General features: G+C 45.2%; 1 protein-coding gene across 10 annotated transcripts in view; it reads left to right on the top strand.

Annotated features, from left to right (window-relative positions):
• OPHN1 (oligophrenin 1) overlaps positions 1–19,491 on the top strand; it is a 127,936-nt gene that overhangs the window by 41,836 nt on the left and 66,609 nt on the right. For all 10 annotated transcript variants that reach the window (XM_045029532.1, XM_045029536.1, XM_045029535.1 and 7 more), the window contains 2 exons: positions 10,667–10,762; positions 18,097–18,158. In XM_045029532.1, the coding sequence (XP_044885467.1) occupies positions 10,667–10,762; positions 18,097–18,158 (158 nt within the window). The remainder of the gene's footprint in view (positions 1–10,666; positions 10,763–18,096; positions 18,159–19,491) is intronic.

The raw sequence follows: 19,491 nt of genomic DNA, 5'->3' as shown, positions 1-19,491 counted from the left end.
TTTACATTGTAGGTGGCTTTACACATACATGCTATTATATGTATTCACAAAATTGAAACTAGGTTGAGGCCCCTTTAAAAATCTGTCCTATTATGTTGTTGTATTTGTCTTCTGGTAGCACCCACACTGTTCCACAAGGAGGAGAACTAACTTCTTTTCCAGTCCAGTGTTCTAACACTCAGCAAACAAAAGATGGCTTCGGAACATTGGGAAATCCAGACTGCTATAAGGCTGAGGAGGGAGGTGACCTGTATGAAGATTACGCAGGGTTGCCAGCTTTCAGCGTTTCAGAATGGATCATTGGAATGTAGCAATGCTACGTTGCCATAACTTTAATTGTTCAGTCGAAATGATTCAGGAGATGGAAGGCAAAGTTCCCGCTCCATTATGTTTCAGAGAGGCTCGAGAATGAGTCTGCCAAGATGGAAACCTGGCATAGTCTATTGTGACGTGCCTAGGATGGAGGACTGTCAGGGAACTCTTCTAGAGAGTTATTGTGGTTTGGAACTGACGGTTACTTTTACTACAGCTTTTTCTTAACCTTTGCCATCATTTTTCTTTTGTCCAGTATTTCACTTCTGAAAAAGGAATTGCTGTTCTGTGAAATCTTCATTGCTTTCACTGCCCTGGATATAGTCTGGGGTGGGGCACCGCAAACTAAGGAGGAAGGGGACTCTGTCTGTCTTTCTTGAGAGAATAGGCACAGAACTTGTTCAAATGACAAAAGCAGACTGGAGTTGCAAGGAAGGATGGTAGCAGTGCATACTCACTTAAGCCAATCACTGTTAAAGCCATCACAGGCACAGACTCTGTTAAAGTTAAAGATGGAAATGCATCTCCGTAGAGAGAAGGATATGTGTCTTTCCTCTTTTCCTGCAATAAGCAAAACAGCTTTCAGCCAATGGTGCTGTATCTAAAGGACTATTATCTTTTTATTATCTTTAAGCTCATTTCTGAGGCGGTTTATTACATGTCCACTTGTATTTACTTCAGCTTGAAACTTGGCAAATAAGGTTTCAGCACAGGCCAATTTTTACAAAAGGAAAATGTAATTTAAACCAGTTATACTGTGCTTTTCAATTAAATTATTGGTTTTGGATTTTCAAGTCCCCTCTGCCCCAACGGTCTACCTAAAAATGGCAAGTGCAGCAGCAATTTTTCAAATGATCTTTAGGGTTCAATCCTGCACTGGCACATGAGTTGGAAGAAGGGTGCAAGAGTCAGCTTTCAATCCTTGCCAAGCCGTCTCATGTGGCCAGCCAGATTCCTCCATGTGTCCCATGAATGTGCTGGAAGATGTACGCAGCTCATGTGCCAGGACACATGCCATGACTGGAAGGGTGTTGCTTTCTTATAGAAGAGGGTGGGCTGGCCCATAAACCACTGAGCTGGCCAGCTGTGTCAAATTCTGCTCTGCATCAACAGGATTCTTTAGAATGTGGGTAGCCAAGACAACATCCCCGCTTCTTTTAGTTCAGACGGTTGGAGACATAGAGTAGTTTTGGACCTTGGTATCCTGCACTGTAATTCATTCCATAATACATACAAATGAGAGCTAGCTGATTGAGACTCAGTCTGGATAGGACTGGGGACATCTGATTTTTGGGAAGACATGGTGAGGATAAGTTGCTTCTTGTATTAAGGGTGTATGCTCGCCTTTGGTTGTTTGAGTTTGCAATCTAGTCATCTGTTGAATTTCCCACATGCTAGTAGATGAGCAAGAAGCTGTGATGGTCTGGAGAGTTTTTCTACCTCCATCTGGCCAGGTGAATGCAACTGTTTCATTCAGGTGTGAGCTGAATTGCTGTCACCTTCGGCACTGTAACCTCAGGTTTTGGTGGCTGCAATACACTGTCCTTGAAGCTACATCTTCAAATGTGTCAAGAAACTGCAACAGAGTGTGGTGGCTTGCTTGGTGTGGTGGCTTGCTCTCCGGGAGCAGATGGTGTCAGTATTGCAGGATCTGCACTGGCTGCCTATTGGTTTCCAGATGGAGTTATTCAAAGATATACTTGTTGGTTAAGAAAAAAGTATTGGTCCTTGAGATATTTGACTGGAACACAGCCCCAAGTTAACTTGATCCAAGGCAGGAAAAGAGGATTACAGGGAGAGTGGCTAAAGGTATTGAGAGAGATGAAAAATTGGATATCTGCATCTAAATGTCAGTTAAATTTAAAGGCAAAGAAGAGAAGTTGGTGTGGGGGGAAAAAAAGGGTTTGGTTGCCTGAATAAAAACTGAATAAGGGCCTCTCAGATTCGGCCTAAAGTATGCAAAAAAACTGATTTCCTAGGGGCTGAAATTGCGTTAGTTGCCCAGACTTTCCATTGAGTCGATGACATCACTTTGTGCTCGAGTTCAACAGTTCATCTCTCTCTCAAGGCATTCCTAGCAGCTGGTCATTAAATAGCTACATTCAGGCTTTGAATCTCTCCATTCAAGACCTAAGGGTTGGCCCCTTGGAGGAAACTGCTGAACAAGGCTTTTGATTGGAAGAAGGGGTTTTATCCTCTTTTAGTTTCCATCCCTCTCGTGTCTTAGGGCTCTCTCTTGTGCCTATGAAGAAGCCTTTCTTCTCATGGCCGGGGATGGGATTTTTGCTATTGTTCCCAAGCTCTGCTGATTGCCCACAGGTTTCTAGAGCAGCTCGGCCTGGTGCCATGGCTTGTGTAGCCTGGGGACTGGTGAAACATAGGCACGCTCAGAATCCTGTCAGGAAAGCCGGAGAATCTAGTCGGGTCATTTTCTCCTTTTGTAACTTCCAGCACGTAACAAACCCTGAGAGGCTGTTACAGCAGCAACGCCCTTTTGGAAATGGTTAATTCACTGGCCCTTTGCTGTCTTGTTTTGATTTGAAAGGGTGGGAGTTTTCCAGTGCAGTACAAGTTCTTGTGCTGTTATTATCCAAGAGCCTCTGGTAGCCCTAGGGGCTCTAGCTAGAAGTCAAGAAGGAGAACCATTAAGCAAGCCGTTTAAAGACCCTAAGCATCTAGAAGGCTCATGAGAACCATGTTAAAGTACCGAGAGCATCTGAGTTCTGCACCACTGGCGACTGCAAATGCAGCTATATTAAGTTTTTTTCCCTATAGTGCTCAATTTTTTATCCCCTAATTTCATACAGTAAAATTGCTTTCACTGCAGCTTAATTTGAATTAACCAAGACCCACGTATGATAAGGCTGCCCTTGCTGGAGCACCCTCTTGTCGCAGGCCACAGCATGGCAGGGTTGTCTTCCTCAGTTTCCCCTTTCACAGACCCCAATAACTCCATGCAAGCTTATCCTTGAACATAGTTCAAAACAATCCCTAATAAAAGTCCCAAACATTTTATCCGTTTCTCACCCCAATGCAAACAGTCATTAAGCTCACCCAATGTCTTGTCCCATAATACCCCACATATCACAGCTCAGTGCCTTTGACCATGCCCGGACTCTGTCAGTCTTCCCCGTCCCTGTACCAGGACATTTACCTTAGCCCTTCCAACTGGAGTGTAATCCTGCTCTGCCCAGCGGGAACCCCCATTGCTCTCTGCTGGGGTGCCACCTTATCAGGTGAGTATCCCTCGTTTCCCCCGGCCTTCTCAGGGTTCCTCTGGGTCCTACTCTCCAGCCCTGGAGACATCAGTGGTTTGGCTTCTCCACTGCTCTCCAGCCTTCTCCCTGGTCCCAAACATACAGGCTCTGACAGCTCTTACCTGCACTCTGCCTCCATTCCAGGCAGCTCTCACCTGCCCTTTTCTGACTAGTTCAGATTCACCAGGTCTCTTTCTCTCACTGGGTCTCCCTCTCGTCCTTTATAACCCTCATGTGCTGCCCTACCTACTTTAATTGGCCAAATAGGCACACTTATCCTGGCACAGGGAGTGGGACCTACTTCATTTCCTGGGCCAGCCACCCTGTGACACCATGACTAACATGGTGTTTACCTATGTACCCTGTGTAGTGCTCGAGGTTCCCAAGCCCAGAGTGCAGCTGTGATGTAAGCAACTCGAAACTGCAATATCTTTGTTTTGTCTGATGCACGCTTACATTTCTAAGAACTCTGCCTGTCTGCAAAGAGAGCATCCATTACTGCAGGCTATTAAAGAGAGAAACACACTGGGCTCTGTTGTGGAGACTTTACTTTTGTTCTTTCTTTTTATGGTTTTTTCGTCACTCTGAAATAAGTTGGTTTGGGTTTAAAGGACATGGTTTACTCTATGTACGGAAACATAACAACCCAGTGAAGAGCTGCTGACCAGTTCCTCAAAGCCAGTCTGCTTACGTGGAGCTAACACTGTCCAATTTCTTTAAGAGCAACTGCACTGTGTGGGGGAGCTGTACTGCAAAGACTAGAATGCAGTGAAGAGAGTGCTGGCTAGCTTCCCCAATTAGTCCTCTGAGTTTTTTGCAAAGGCCGGTTTCAACAGTATTTTCATCCAAACTCCATGTAATTCACGCTTTTTTTTCCTCTGACCTTTACAAGCAGCTGTGTTCTTTTGGATAATCCCATGTCTGTCATGTTCCATTTGCAGCCATGGTGATTAATTCTTATGCCACCAGCATAACAGTAGGGAGGAGAATTCAGAAATGTAACTGGGTGACTTACCAAGATGTCCTGCGTACGAAAATGGCTAGGGCCCTCTAAAAGTGACAGAGCTGTCAGTTCTTCATTAGTTGATAACCATGTACTGTCGCCAGATGTGCTCCAGAACAACAGGATAAGACCACTGCAGAGGCCCCATGCCTATCCTCTAGGTTGGAGAGGGGAAGCCTGAGTGACTGCCCAAGGAAGGGTGTTGAACTGATCCCAGAGGATACCATGCTGTTCTCTCCTCAGCTAGCAGCAGAATGTTTGGTCTTATTCCCAGGCTTTGAGAGGCTAAATGGGAAGCTATTAGGGAGGCTGTCCTTGGAATCTTTTCCCCTTCCCAGAACTCTCAATAATATCCTGCTCTTCTTTAGCACCAGTCACCTCAGCCCCCCGGAAGCATTTTTCCCCAGCATTGACAAACCAGGCCTTACATCTTTGCTCTGAAATAGGGCTGGGTTGTCCTCTCCATTTTACAGGTGGGGAAACTGAGGCATAGAGGGGTTGTCTGACTTCCGCAAGTCTGTGACAGAGCTGGAACTAGCGCCCAGCTGTCCCACTGTAATCACCAGCTCATCCCAGTAAGATCAGGATTTCAGCTAATAATATTGCAGTCCCGATTGTTGAAGTCGGTGAGTGTGGCCAGGAAGCACAGTGTCATTGTGTGCTTTCTGGCATTGCAAAGAACACAGGCCATGTTGGGTGCAGGAGAGCAACTTTCCTGTCATGATAGCGAAGGACCTTGACTACAAGGCTGCGCTGTAGGCAGTGGAGACCAACTTATTCCAGTGATGGCTGCACTAAAAACCTCTGAGGTAGTGTGTATTAAAGAGGAATTTCTTGCTTTTGGTCTAGAATTTTCCATTAGCAAAACAGAGCAGCAGCAGGAAAAACAACCGAACCAAGAGCAAGTCACCAGATGGTTAGCTGCTTTGTAGGATGACACAGAGGGAAGGACTTGGCAAGTACTGTCCAACCCCCAGCTGAAATCCCTGCACAGCTGAGATGCAGCTTGCCCCATTTCCTAGTTGCTGTCAAGCGAGTAGAACACGAATCATCCCATCTCTTCCAGCGGCATACAGGGCCAGATGTCCATGGGGCCTTTGGAGATGGAAAGATGATTATTTATGTTGACTTGGATCCCTGACAAATAAGACTTAGGCTGTGCGTGACATCACTGTGTTAACAGCCCAGCTCAGCATGAGACAGAGGAGGAGCTGGACTCTGCTTTAATTACTACACCCCTCCTCTTACACAGAGTTTTCAGAAAATGAGCAAGGGTGGAGCAGGCTGAAGTGGAACAGAGGGCATCTGACAGAACTCTGGCCCTCCTTTCCATTCTTCCCTTGTTTCCTCTTGATTAGGTCAACTATTGGCTAGTAAAGCCCAGAGGCTCAGGCCAATGGAAATTTATAGATAACATTGCCTCCTCCCCCCCCCGCCCCCAGTGTTTTTGCCTTCTGCTTTCTGATGACGCACAGGTGGAAAGTAGCTATAAAGAGTGTGTACAAATCTCTGTCCAATTTTTGTCTCCAGTTTGGAGAGGGAAATGTGTCTGGAGAAGTGTTACTCTTTGCTGAAGCTGAGTGGGACAGCATGAGCTGCATTTTTTTTCACCCCCTGCTGTTGTTGTAAAAGATTTTTTCAAAACTGTTTGTGGTCACCTGGATCAAGGTCAAGATTTAAAGTCACTTTCTGAATCATGAAGGTACAAGGCTGCTCGAAGTAAGGGGAAAAAATGAATTTCATAGCATGGAGCCAGGGAACCACAAACACTGCCACCATGTTGTTCCTGTTCTTCCTTTTAGAACACACATACAAACCTGGTTTTAAGAGTGTTCTTGACTGATCTATTAGTAGTTGAGCTCTGATCTCACTCTAACCCATCTCAAGTGGAGGGAAAGATTTTGCCCATCAATCTTGAGGTCTTGAGAGAATAAAGATTTGATCTTTGGACTGTACTTTCTAAATGCATTACAGATGTAAAGTGACACTGTCAGTGCGTAGATACTAAGATGACAGGCACCTGGCAAACACCTTGGATTTTTCTGTTAAGGTGTCACAAGCACAACCAAAAGGAGTAATTTTGCCAAAGCCAACATTCCATCTAAACTAAAGAATGCATCTAGAACCGCTGCTGTTTATGCAAAGAAAATATATAGGAAAAAGGAACCCTAAAAGCAACAGTTACAAACAGTAACCTGTGTGGATACTCTATTCAGAATTAAAGTGGCCTTTGTTCGGCCACTTCACTTTAATTCTGAACGCGAGTGTCTGTCTGCACAGGGGTTTTATACAGTTTAACTAACCAATTTTAAATTCACACCTTTAGTTAATTTGGATTACTTTTCTTAAGTGTCTCTGCATAGACAAGCCCTAAGGGTATGTCTACATGCAATGTAAGCCCAGGGTTAGTGCTACTCGAGTCAGCGGAGCTGTGTTAGGGAACCCTGGGCTTGAGCATCTACATTGTATTTTAACCCTACATTCAGACTTTTCCAACCCATGGTTGAACCTCGGGCTCTGGTGTCCACATTGCAGTGTGCAGACCCGAGTCAAAGTAACTATATCCCAGAATCCCTAGCATCACCCCATAAAATGTGGCCACTTTAGCCCTACAAGCCCTAGCCCTGGGGGGGGAGAAATAGCTCAGTGGTTTGAGCATTGGCCTGCTAAACCCAGGGTTGTGAGTTCAATCCCTATGGGGGCCATCTAGGGAACTGGGGTAAAAATCTGTCTGCGCATTGGTCCTGCTTTGAGTAGGGGGTTAGACTAGATGCCCTCCTGAGGTCCTTTCCAACCCTGATATTCTATGAAGTGTGGTGGACTGTGGGGAAACTTTACTGCCTGCCCTGCCCATTATAGGAAGTTTGAAGCAGCTCACTTTGCAAAAGACTTGATCAGTTTCCACTGCATTGCAAACCCCAGAGGCTCCCTGATAGTGTGCTTGCAGATCAGTGATCAGAAGAAAATACAAGGAGTACTTGTGGCACCTTAGAGACTAACACATTTATTTGAGCATAAGCTTTTCGTGGGCTACAGCCCACTTCATCGGATGCATAGACTGGAACTGACCTGATCTGCTGCCATTCACAAAAGGGGTCCGTGGCTTCTGTTTTCAGTAGAGAGGGTTGCAGATTGTTGGGATAGAAAGAACTAAGGAAGTTGTCCCACGGAATTGTGGGATACTTCCGGCTGACTCCTGGGACCCGAGTCAAGCAGGGCTGCATCTACACTGCAGAGCAATAGGGCTCAGGCCTTGGGTCCTGGCTTAACTCTGTCTCAGACCCTCCAGCCCTGCATGGTCCTGGGGCTCTGGTTCCAAGCCGTTGGTTAGTGAAATTGCAGTGTAGACACAAGGAGGGGTTAGGCTTGAGCCCGGGCTCAAGCTTGCGTTTATGTTGCAGTGTGGACATACCCTAAGTGGCCTAAACTTGGAGAGGAAAATTGCACCCACAAAAATGGAGGCCTAATTAAGGTTGGATTGAAAATCTGGCCCTACCTGTACATAGACGGTTGGCCATCTTATAAGAAGAATCCCTTCTCGTATTATACAGTAGGGCATGAACCGGAACCTTATGTCCTGCCCTTGTGCTCATACAATCTTTAGCCTTTGGATAAGGTTCTAATACAGATTTGAACTCTGCCTCAGAACTCAGAACCTATAATGGTTCCAGCCTGGAACTCTGACTATAGCCCCTCCCTGAATTTCAGGAAAATTCTGATGTAAATCAAGAAGCAAACTTTGTTGTTTGGGCTCAGTTGTGCTTTGCTGTCTACGTCACATCCCTTGTGGCACACGCTATCTTGGACCCTTTCATTCTGTTATCCCATGTGCTTGTTCTTACAGGGGGACCACAAAACATAAACAACACATGCTGCTCCACACAGGAAGATTGGCTTGATTTGGTTCATCACATTGGTTTCAAACTCTTTTATACTGTGAAACACTTTTAAGATCCTCTTATGGACCAAATCCCTTCCCCTCCTTCCAATCCTGATCCCATGCCTTCTCTGTGTCTTCACTACATGGACTCATTGTAGGACAATATTAAGGAGACTAGGTAAAAATAAAGTCACTTGACTATGCAACTGCTTGGCTACTCCCATATCTGTGTTGCTAATTCTTCCAGGGTGCAGGACTTGCTATTTCTTTAGACTGAATGGTACCTGTGGTCTCCACTGCTCTAATCTTGCCAGGTAACTTTGCAGTTTGGATTTGTTCCTCTGAGTGTTTGTTCCCGCCCCCACCCGAGTTCCTCTGCAGATGTGATCAGTTGAGTTTAAAGCAACGGTGTAGCTGACAAAGACACAAAGCAGCCACACAAGATACAGAGAAACCTCTCTGGAAAGCCTAAAAATAGTTCTGGACCAGGCTACCAACTGCCATCAGGAAGCATCTTTGCTTAAAGACTAGCAGTTTCTTCATCATTGGGACAGAAACAGATCCATGGGCTACCTGGAGCACAAGAGAACCCCTGGCTTATCAAGCCCAGCTGTTTCACTACCTTGCTTGTCTATAGAACTGTTTGTTTATGTGTTTGTGATGCCCTGAGAAAACAGCTATCATTTTGAAAGGTGATTTTCTATTTTATTTTCCAAGTGGGCAAACTTGTGGAAATACTGCCCCAAATGGCAATATGTCCTGACAATAATGCATCCATCTGCCCCAAAGCATTTGTTCTATTCATTTTCTTCTTCTCATCAAATACAAACCATGCAAATACTATCTTAAGTATATGGCAACAATTTTCACATATAGGAGCCTAAACTTAGGGCTTGTCTAAACAAACAGTTAGTTTATGGCAAACTGGGGTATGAATCTATTCTGCTCTAGCCTGTCATGGACTAACTGTCTGTGTGCACCTGCTGATCTTCATTAACAAGTAGTTAGGATCAAAGTACATTAATGAACGGTAAATACACATCAGCAGGATTCATGGGGCTAGTGCGGGGTAGATTCACTCTCCAGCTTGCTGCAAACTAAATGTTTGCCTTAGTCAAGCTTAAGGGTTTGTCTACATGATGTCTACACTAGATACCTTACAGCCACAGAGCTGTACCAATGCAGCTGCACCGCTGTAAGATCTCTCATGTAGCCGCTCCATGCAGATGGGAGCAAGCTCTCCCGTTAACATAATTAAACCATCCCCAGTGAGTGGTCGTCGCAGCTCTCCTGCCGATATAGCACTGTGTACATGACGACTTACACCGGTGAAACTTATGTCGCTCGAGGGTGGTTTTTTTTCGCCCCTGAGCAACATAAGTTTTGCCGACATAAGTGGTAAAGTAGACATGGCCTAAGTTACCTGATTTTGAAAAGTGCTGTGTATCTATTCACTCCAGTGGGAGCTGTTGGGTGCTCAGTACTTTGGAAAAAAACTTATATTTTTGAAAGTCTTGGTTTAAAACGTCAGGATGGGTAGTGCTTCAGTGTTTGATAGCATGTCTTGAGCAAACTTGAGACTTATTTTGAGGTACACCCTGGATGACAAATTTGGCTCCTAGTATGGGCAAATCCTCAGCTAATGTAAATCAGAATAACACCACTGATTTGAATAGAGCTACACTGATCTACACTAGCTGAAGATCTGACCTGTAATGTTCAACTTACATTTTATTTATTTACAGGGGATGGAGAGAAAAGGTCCAACATGCCATCCACAAATGGCTACCTCTCTTGGTCCCCATAAACAGTTATTCATAGTGTCAAATTCTCTAACTGTATCCCAAAATGGTGAATAGTATATTTAAGATTGCACATTTCTGCAGATGAAAACTATTCCTGCACTCATCACCACGATATATGGACACATATGATCAATTGCTTGTGGAATTTGTTGCATCTACCAATATTGCAGGTGTACTTTCAGAGACCCTTTGAAAATGTATTCCCTAATAGCAGCACATAAAATACACATTTAACTTTTTTATTTTTCAAGAGAGCTTGAAATCCATGGAGTGCACGGAGATCTGTTCTGGGTTTTGTTAACCCCTCCACTGTAAATCTCTTCTTCCAATATTTATTTCCTAAAACTTTACTCACCACCTCTATGTATCAATTACATAAACATTCAACCTTCAATTCTTCCTTTTCCAGGTTACTCTTTTGCCGTGCAGAAATTCTCTCAGACTCTACAGTCCTTTCAGTTTGACTTTATTGGGGACACACTAACCGATGACGAGATTAATATTGGTAAGTGCTTTTCCTTTAAATGTAGATTTGCAGCTACTTAGACAAGTTTATCTCCTTTTTACTGTGAGACTGCATAGTAGAGTCCAGCGCTGATAACTGTGTTCTGGTCCTTACACAGAACCAGGAGCCATGTTTCTAAGATGCCATTTGGTTCACAGTGCGTGGTTCTCTTATAGTTGCAGTCACAAATGTAGTTTATAGGACATCTAATAAGTCTTCAGGCATTAATGTTTAGAATCTGACTCACAGTGCGTAGGTTAATTTTGACCTGATAGCTTTTACAGCTCTAATCCTCCTCCTTATTGCCAAAGATTGGAAATGAATTGCAGTAATCCAGAGTGAGGCTCTCCATTGCAGTAAGTACCCTGTAGGTGACCTCTTTTGAGTGTTATTGCATGTTGTCTTACCCTCTCACCCCGCTCTTTACCTGGGCCAGATAGTGTGACTCAGAGCACTTGGCTGTGTGTTCTGAACCAGGCTAACAGTATTCCTTGATCTAAACTTGCTGTGGTTTGAAATGCTATATGCAATCCCCATGGTGACCCAGAATCAGCACCAGCCTGTGACCCCTCGGGAAGAAAATTAACATGCTCTGTTACATTGAAAAAGACGCCCAACGTGCCTCTGAAGCTGCAGCTTCGTTGTGGACAGCCAGCAGCATGCAAAGCTTCCCTGAGCTCAATGCCTCCGTTTCTGGTTTGGTTTCCATGTATTTTACTACTTTCCTGCCAACCCAGTGAATTCTTTGTTGGTTAAACATTTGTCCGCTGCATCCAGGGAGCTAAAAGTAATGGACTAAACTTCCTAAAAAAGGCATTTTTAGAATTCATCTGTCCTGGGATTAACCATCACTGTTGAACTAGCAGTTTTGAAGTCTGGGAACTGTTGTTGTGGTGACATCGATACATGAGGGCTCCATAAAATGTGCAGGAATTCCTTAGCTGTGCTGGAAAACTCAGCAAACTACAGGAAATAGATTAGCAGTGCCTAATGTGCATGAGTCATACAGGAGAACTGTTTCTAATCCCATGGAAATGTCATAGAGGAGAGGTGGGCAAACTACGGCCCGCGGGCCACATCTGGCCTGCGGGACCGTCCTGCCCAGCCCCCAAGCTCCTGGCCCAGGAGGTTAGCCCCGGTCCCTCCGCCGCTGTCCCCCTCCCCCACAGCCTCAGCTTGCTTGCTTCGCTGCCAGCGCAGTGCTCTGGGTAGTGGGGCTGTGAGCTCCTGGGGCAGCACAGCTGCAGAGCCCGGCCTGACCCGGTGCTCTGTCCTGCACGGTGGCGGTGGCGGCGAGAGCGGTGTGGCCCGGCTCCAGCAGCCGGGCGGCGTGGCTGTAGCACCACCAGCCACCAGTGCTCCAGGCAGCGGGGTAAGGGGGCAGGGAGCAGGGAGGGGGTTGGATAGAGGAAAGGGGAGTTCAGGATGGTGGTCAGGGGGCGGGGGTGTGGATAGGGGGCGGGGCGGTCAGGGGGAGGGAACAGGGGGTTGAATGGGGGCAGGGGTCCCAGGGGGGGGGCAGTCAGAAAGGAGGGGGAGTTAGATGGGGCGGCAGCAGGCAGTCAGGGGCAGGGATTCCAGGGGCACTCAGGGGACAGGGAGAAGGGGTAGTTGGATGGGGCAGGGATCCGGGGGTGGGGGTGGTGGTTCAGGAATGAGAGGAGGGGTTGGATGGGGCGGTGAGGGTCCGGGGGCGGTCAGGGGACAGGGGGTGGGGGGGAGGCTGTCAGGGAATAGGGGGAGTTGGATGGGGCAGGAGTCCCATGGGGGCAGATAGGAGGTGGGGGCTGGGCCACGCCCCCTCCCCTAACCGGCCCTACATACAATTTACAAAACCTGATTTGGTCCTCAGGTCATAGAGCCTGATCCTGCAAAATACTGAGAGCCTCCACTCCCAGTGGTGTCAAGGGCAGTTGAGGGTGTTCAGCACTTGCAGGGTTGGGTGCATAGAGAGGAAAATAGATAGCTTACTAATGCAGATTCACGCCAGAGTCACATTATTGTTTAACTGTGCCCAGAAGTGTGACATTGTCCATGTTGAGAGAGACTCTATGAGCCTGCATCAGAGGGGGAAGGAAGGAAGGAAAGCAAAGGCTGGCTTTTTGTAAGCACTTTGGAGCAGATTGTGATTTGCCCTTCAGAATCTGATTTCCTTCAGCATAAAGCTCATAGATGAAATCTGCTGAAAAAGAGTCCGAGTCCAACTATAATGGAAAAAGAGGTATTGAATTTCCAAACTCATGTGATGCTGGATAATGGAGAGGAAAACAGTGCATATAAATCAGCCCTACTGGGAACGGAAGGATCTGAGGCAAAGAGCAATCCAAGAAGCAAGTGTCTCTTTCCTGTTAATCCAAAAAGAAATTTCCAGCTCATCAGCCCAGTCTGAATGTGTAGCCTGTCTGCCCACCACTCTGGAGTGGTTAAGGGGGGAAGAAAATAGAGCCTCTTCATCAGTTAGCTTGGGGATGTTTGCACTGCCGCTGCATCTGCTCAGCGGAGCACCTGTTCTGTGGATAAAGAGAGCTTCAGTCTCCAGAGTTGTCAGGCTGGCACCTCTCACCAGCATTAGGTGCCCTGTAACAATAAAGCATTTGTTCTGGGTGGTTTGGGAGGGTGAGGAGGATTATCAAGCATTACAGACTCTGTATAAGGTGTTTGCAAACAGATCTAAGAAGGAAGATAACAGGGTCAGATCTTGGGCCACGCAAACTTAAACGACACCAAATAGTTCTTCAGTTGTGAACCAAGGAAGTTACCTTTTAAGGCGATCCTCTCTGATCACTCAGTATGAAGAAATGTGGTTTGTATTTCTTCTTCCACACCAGTTCCTGCAGTCTCTTCCTGACGGATGAGACTAAAAAGCCTTCTTGAAAATCTCCCCTTTGTCTGAAAATGGGAACATGTCATTGACATCCCACAAGCAGCTTTAATTATTCTACTTTTAAAATTCTTATGACATGGTGGTTTGTAATCAGTGTCAAGATTCTCCCCGGGCATAGGATCTGATAGCTCAGAGGTGTGCTGCACAGAACGAGGGGTGGAGCATACAAATCCATAGAACATTTTTTAATCAAACTCTAGGGGAGTGTGTTTGATCTGTAAATGTGAACAGTGTTGCACTTGTTATGGAGGCAGATGGCAAGGCCTGTGCTCTTTACAAACTCAAGCAGATTTGGACAAAGCTAAAATGCATTGTTATAAAATAATGAAGTTGAATGCTTCAAATGTGACTCAGGAGGAAGACGCCTCACTGGTGTTGTCTCTTGTAGATGGAGCTTTCTCCTGAGGTGACTTAATTGCTTTTGACATGTCTTTATTACATAGCTTTGTATGACTAACATTATTGTGTCACTGAACACCTTCAGCAATATAGAGCCAGGTTTTCACATACATCTGTAGTCGAGGGTTTCCAGTAGTTCAGTAGAGACCCCCCAGCAGTGTGAGCAGCTCTGTTGCTGAAAACACCACCGTAGGTGTGGAATTTTCTCAAGACACAACCCTTAATTGTCAGCCTCCCATCTCAAGACAGTGCCCCAAATGTATAGAGCACAAATTGACTCCACCCTTATTGGAAGGCCCACATCTGTTTAAATAGCAGATTGTGGTTGGTCCTTTGGTCATATGTGCAGGTTTTGCTGTGTCTAAACGAGCATGGGAAACTTTCAAGAGTTATTGTCACTTAAAGGTTAACTGCAAAGAAAACCAAATTAGGCTTGTACCTTTTGTTTCCCCACTTTTTATTTTATTATTTATATTCCAGCAGCATGTAGAGATCTCAGTCATGAATTGAGGGTCCCATTGAACCAAGCACTGGGGGATGGAGGTATTGGAAGGGTTGTTTTTTCTCGTCCCTGCTTCTTTTTATTCCTCATTAGCCATTTAGGTCTTGTCAACTCTGGGAAACTCCAAGGTGATTGGGGAAGTAATGAAATTACAGCTTTACAAGACACTGAAATATGATTAATTTTTAGTGAGGCTGTTTTGAGACTGGAGCTTAGCCAACCACATGTGTTCAAAAATCATGAGTCAGGCCCTCCAAAATCATGAGTGGATTAAAAATCATGAGCTTTTTGAAGTAATACATGTTGGGGTTTTTATTTGCCTTCTATTTTGTTTTGTTTTGACCTTTTTAGGGTTCATGTTTTCCAGTTTTTCTCCCAAATCTAAGAGCTGAAAATTTACTTTTTTTTTAAATGAAAGCTGAGATTCTCATGCATTCATATGCCTCTAGGAACTGGGGCTTCAAAATATATGAGACTGAAGATGATAAAATCAGGAGAACTGGCATCACTTAGAAGGAGTTAACAAAAACCCTATTAACTGCACTACCTAATGAACATTTGGGAGAAAGGATCTCTTTGCTGAAGATTCAGAAACCCTTCACTCTGCCCTTTTAGCTAGGGAATGAGCTCATACAGAGATGTCACTGGAACCCTCAAGAAGCTCTCCAGCAAAACTGGGGAGGACCTGACTTGAAATTCTGAAATAACTTAATGAGGAGGGAAAATGGCAAACAAATCAATAAAAAAACCAACGAAACTTGTCAAGCCTTCTTTATGTGCCATAAAGCGGCAAAAAGGGAACAAATCTGTTTGAAAAAATCATTCACAAGTTGCTTTTAAACAGTTTAAGTGGGCCTAGTCTTCTGCTGACACACGAGTAAATTATAGGGGTAATTCCAGTTATTGCCTCAGGAGATGCATAAATCCTCCCTGTGGAGCAAGGGAAGAACAACTCCTTGAGGTTTTTAGACCCTCTTGTTGTGCCCAACACTTTAGGGATTTATGGCATTTTTCTGCAGTGATGACAGCTCCGGTCCTGGCCCTGGTGCTTATTTTCCCTGAACCTAACCTCTTGTAACCTGTGGATTCTTCAGATTTCATATAGCCATTGGCGACCATGCTGAATGTTAGCATGCCTCAGCTCCTGGGCCAGTAGTAGAATATGATGACCATCACGGCCAGCTCGAAGCTAGGTGTTTGGGTATTTAAAGTTCTCTCTTTTGTGGGGGAAACTCGGAATCACTGACTAATAACGAGAAGGTTCTATTTTGATGACGACAGTGGAATTATCATATCACAAGTTGGTGTTTTTTCTTTTTCTGCCTGTCTCAGCAATTATACAGTAAATCACCCTACAATACCTAACAACCATTCATTTGTTGTGCAGTAGTTGCTACAGCTAGGGTTTTTTGTAACAAAAGACTGGACAGACTTCCTGAGCTACCACTAAGATATCTATGTTCCTCTGAATGCTGGGTAGGGCACTTAGCCTGCAGCTAGGGCAAGGACTGGATTCTGCACACATTACCTGCAAAACAAGATACTGGTGTGCAAGTCGCCCTGTACACCTGGATGCTTCCATTCTTCATTATTTGGCACATTGCTGAGGATGTTCTAAGCCACCGTTAACACAGATCAGTTTTTAGAGCTGTTGCCCTTGATGCACTCCCTTCTAGGAGCTCTGCCTTTTTGTTTTGTTAAAAGCCAAAAGTTTTTCTAAAAATGTCTTTAGTGACTTAATTTTCCAGTCTCTTCTGCTAGGGCTAATTGGCTACATATATACTCTTCTGGAATTAAGGGCTTGGACTGTAAACAAACCAGGGGTGAGTGTAAATAGAGGGTGGTAGGAATTCCTGCAGAGTTTATGGAGAAGTCCGGTCCACAGGGCTCTGAAGTACTCCACACCTATCGTGGTGCACTTGATCATTTCCTGTGGGCACTAAGGCAGTGTCTGCATGTAAGATTTTTCTCAAATCCTTCCACTGTGTTGCTCTAGCACCCTAGACAAAGGAATCCAGCTGCAGGGCAGGCAAGACCAAACCACCAGGATTTCAAGGCATTGGTACACAGTGCCGATTCCTTTACTTTAATCACCGTCATAATCTTCCCCAGTAGCATGGCTTGCTCTCCTTAGCTTTGCTGCCAAAGCGCTTCATGTGGTCCCCTGCAATGCGTCCCCTCTCCAGAAGTGCCAGGTTTTTGACAAAGACTTGAGGAGAAGGCATGGAGCAGACGTTCCAAAGTCATTTCTGCAAGCAATTGCAGAAGTTGAAGGAGGAAGCTTGGCGTCTCTCGAGCTGATCTCCAACCTCTCCACCTGGCTGTATCCCCCTCCCCAAAATGTCACGGGGCCTGACTGTGCACTGTTCATACCGCGGAAGGGTGGGGAGGCAGGGATGTTATGCTGCGTAGGCAGATTAGGAGCTGGTGGAATGGAGTACGGCTGCCTTCTGTCTGCCACTCCCCTCAAGAGTAGAAATGGACATTTGAACTTTTCTCTCACTTTTCCCACTCCTTTCCCTCCCTTGCATTATTTGCCTTGCTGGCCTTGCTTGGTAACTTATTCCATATGTTCAGCTGCAACTGGGCATGAAATATTTCTGCTTGATTTCCCTGTTCACTCTTTAGTTTCCTCGTTATTCTATAATAAACCAAATCTAACCTGCAGCAGCAGTTTTTCCAGTTCCTCTGAGACACAGCTAATATGCTCCAGTTACTTCTGTTATGTCACCTTCGTGACTTCTCCCGTAGCGGGAATAAAGATGTGTCTTTGCCCCAGAATGCAGATGTTAAAATGATCAGATCTGTCTGCAATATGAGGATGTGGCCTCGTTAGTGTTAGCCACAAGAAATGATGGGAGATTTCACCTCCTCTTTCTCAAGGCTCACGAGTGGGGAGGGGGAGGGGAAGAGAGCTTTCTTGGACTGAATTTTCTTTCCTTTTGGTTAAATAAACAAAGCTCCATGAAGGACGAACCTCCATGTTGTTCCAGCCATAATGGACCTGAGTGTGACAACAGGCAGCAGTGTCCTGTTGCGTCCTCTGTGGCTGATGGAGTCAGTGCTTTCTACCTCAGGCAGCGTGTCAGCCAAAGGACATCACTTGTTCCGCTCTTCCCGCCAACTCATGGAGCAGCATTTATGTCAGTTGTGATCACACTCTCCTACCATGAGTAATTAAACAATTGGGCAATGCTGAGAGAATGGGTGGAGAGCCTTCAAAGTGACAAAGATGCAGTAAGATTTTTGAGCTTGTTCAAAGGCCTTCATTAAAGTTGAAGTGTAAAGCTTTCAACCTGCTACTTAAGCCTAAGAGGCAGATTTTGAGCATGGCTTTGGTGTGGACATTGTGAGAGAAAAGGAAAGCCTGTGTTATATGAGATCCGTAAACAGCCTGCCTAGATGGAGTGTCAACCAATAAACCCCAACTGTTTCTCTCGCCCTGCTTGGAGTGTTGTACTTAATGTGGCAGTCAGGAGGCTAAAATTAAACACTGATCTGACCAGGATCTGCACTAATCAATTGTTTCATTTTTCTCTCTCTTTATAGCTGAATCCTTTAAGGAATTTGCAGAGTTGCTCCAGGAGGTAGAACTTGAGAGATCGATGATGGTAAGGTGACCTCCCCCGAACACCTGTTGTGGACTAGAAGTCACAAAGCTGCTCACAGCAAACACTTGGCTTCTTTGGTGTTCTCTGTTTAACTGCAAAACTTGATTTTTGTTGACAAATTCCTCCTCAGGCCCTGGAGTATGACAGTGATTATGCCTATTTGTACCCTAGGCATAAGTGTATTACACAAAAAGATGGAAATTACTGTAGCAAATCAGTGGCCAGGTAGGACCACATTATTGTCATAATGCTGCACATTGGGGCCACGCAGAAATTCATGGTGGTAGTGAGGAATAGAACTTGTATCGTCCTGTTCCAAAAAAGCTCCGCCTTTCACCCTTGAGCTCAAGGGGGATCTCAGCTGTTTGAAGTATAGGGCCTATGACACAACTGCTCTGTTATTCCATTCAGTAAAGAGTAGTGGTGTGTACATCTTATATATCCGTGCACACAAGCTGGTTCATTACATTATATAGGGTATAGTTACGACAAAGCTGTCATCACACAGTTCCAGACATGAAGGGTCTATGACCTGCTCTTGCTTTTACATGGCTGTGTATCAGACCTAGCCTGACAGTCTACCTATCTCAAATGCCCCTCACTGGTGTTTGATATTAAAGCAGGGCTGGAAAGTTTTTGATTGTCAATTGTTGCACATACTAAGGACTCCAGAGGGCTGATGGAATAATAAGCTTATCTCATGGATGCTTCTCTTTTGCAATCTACGGACAGAAATCTATCACTCTTGGGCTCTGACTCTGCACAGCATGACACCACTTTTCTGGCAGTGTAACTCCACCAGAGAGAGGAACAGCACCCCAATACTGCATAGTGCAGAATAATGCTAAATGCATCTCCAATTTATCCTGCCTGTCCTGCAGTATAGTATCTGGTGAAGGTTCCCTGTTTTAGGTTTTATGATCATGTGTCTCAGTCTTCTTCAGATTTCACAGCCTAGTCTCAGCTAGCTCAGTTGTGGGTCTAGTTACAATGTGTAACTGCCAAACTATACAAGAAAAATAGCAAGTGACCATGTATACTAAGATTCCTATTGTCTCGAGGCTATGGGCTGGGAGTGCTGAAAGGATGGTACCTGACATCTTCTGATCTGTAAAAGAGAAGTGATGGCCTCTGAATGGGATGCCATAGTCTCCACCATTGCTATTGTGCTGGGCCTTGAAAGACAAAGGAAACTGGAGGCCCTGTAGGGCTTACAAGGGATGTGGAATATCCCCCTCAAGGACTATCTTTTGACCAGTCGTACTTGAGTATTGACCTTCCCTTCTGAATGCTCCAAAGCCAACCCAGGGGTGAGAGAGAAGGAGAGACTTTT

The sequence above is a fragment of the Mauremys mutica genome, chromosome 9, assembly GCF_020497125.1.
Source record: "Mauremys mutica isolate MM-2020 ecotype Southern chromosome 9, ASM2049712v1, whole genome shotgun sequence".
Taxonomy (NCBI): Eukaryota; Metazoa; Chordata; order Testudines; family Geoemydidae; genus Mauremys; species Mauremys mutica.
The sequence above is the reverse complement of the archived record's forward strand: the minus strand, read 5'-3'. Positions and strand labels throughout refer to the sequence as shown.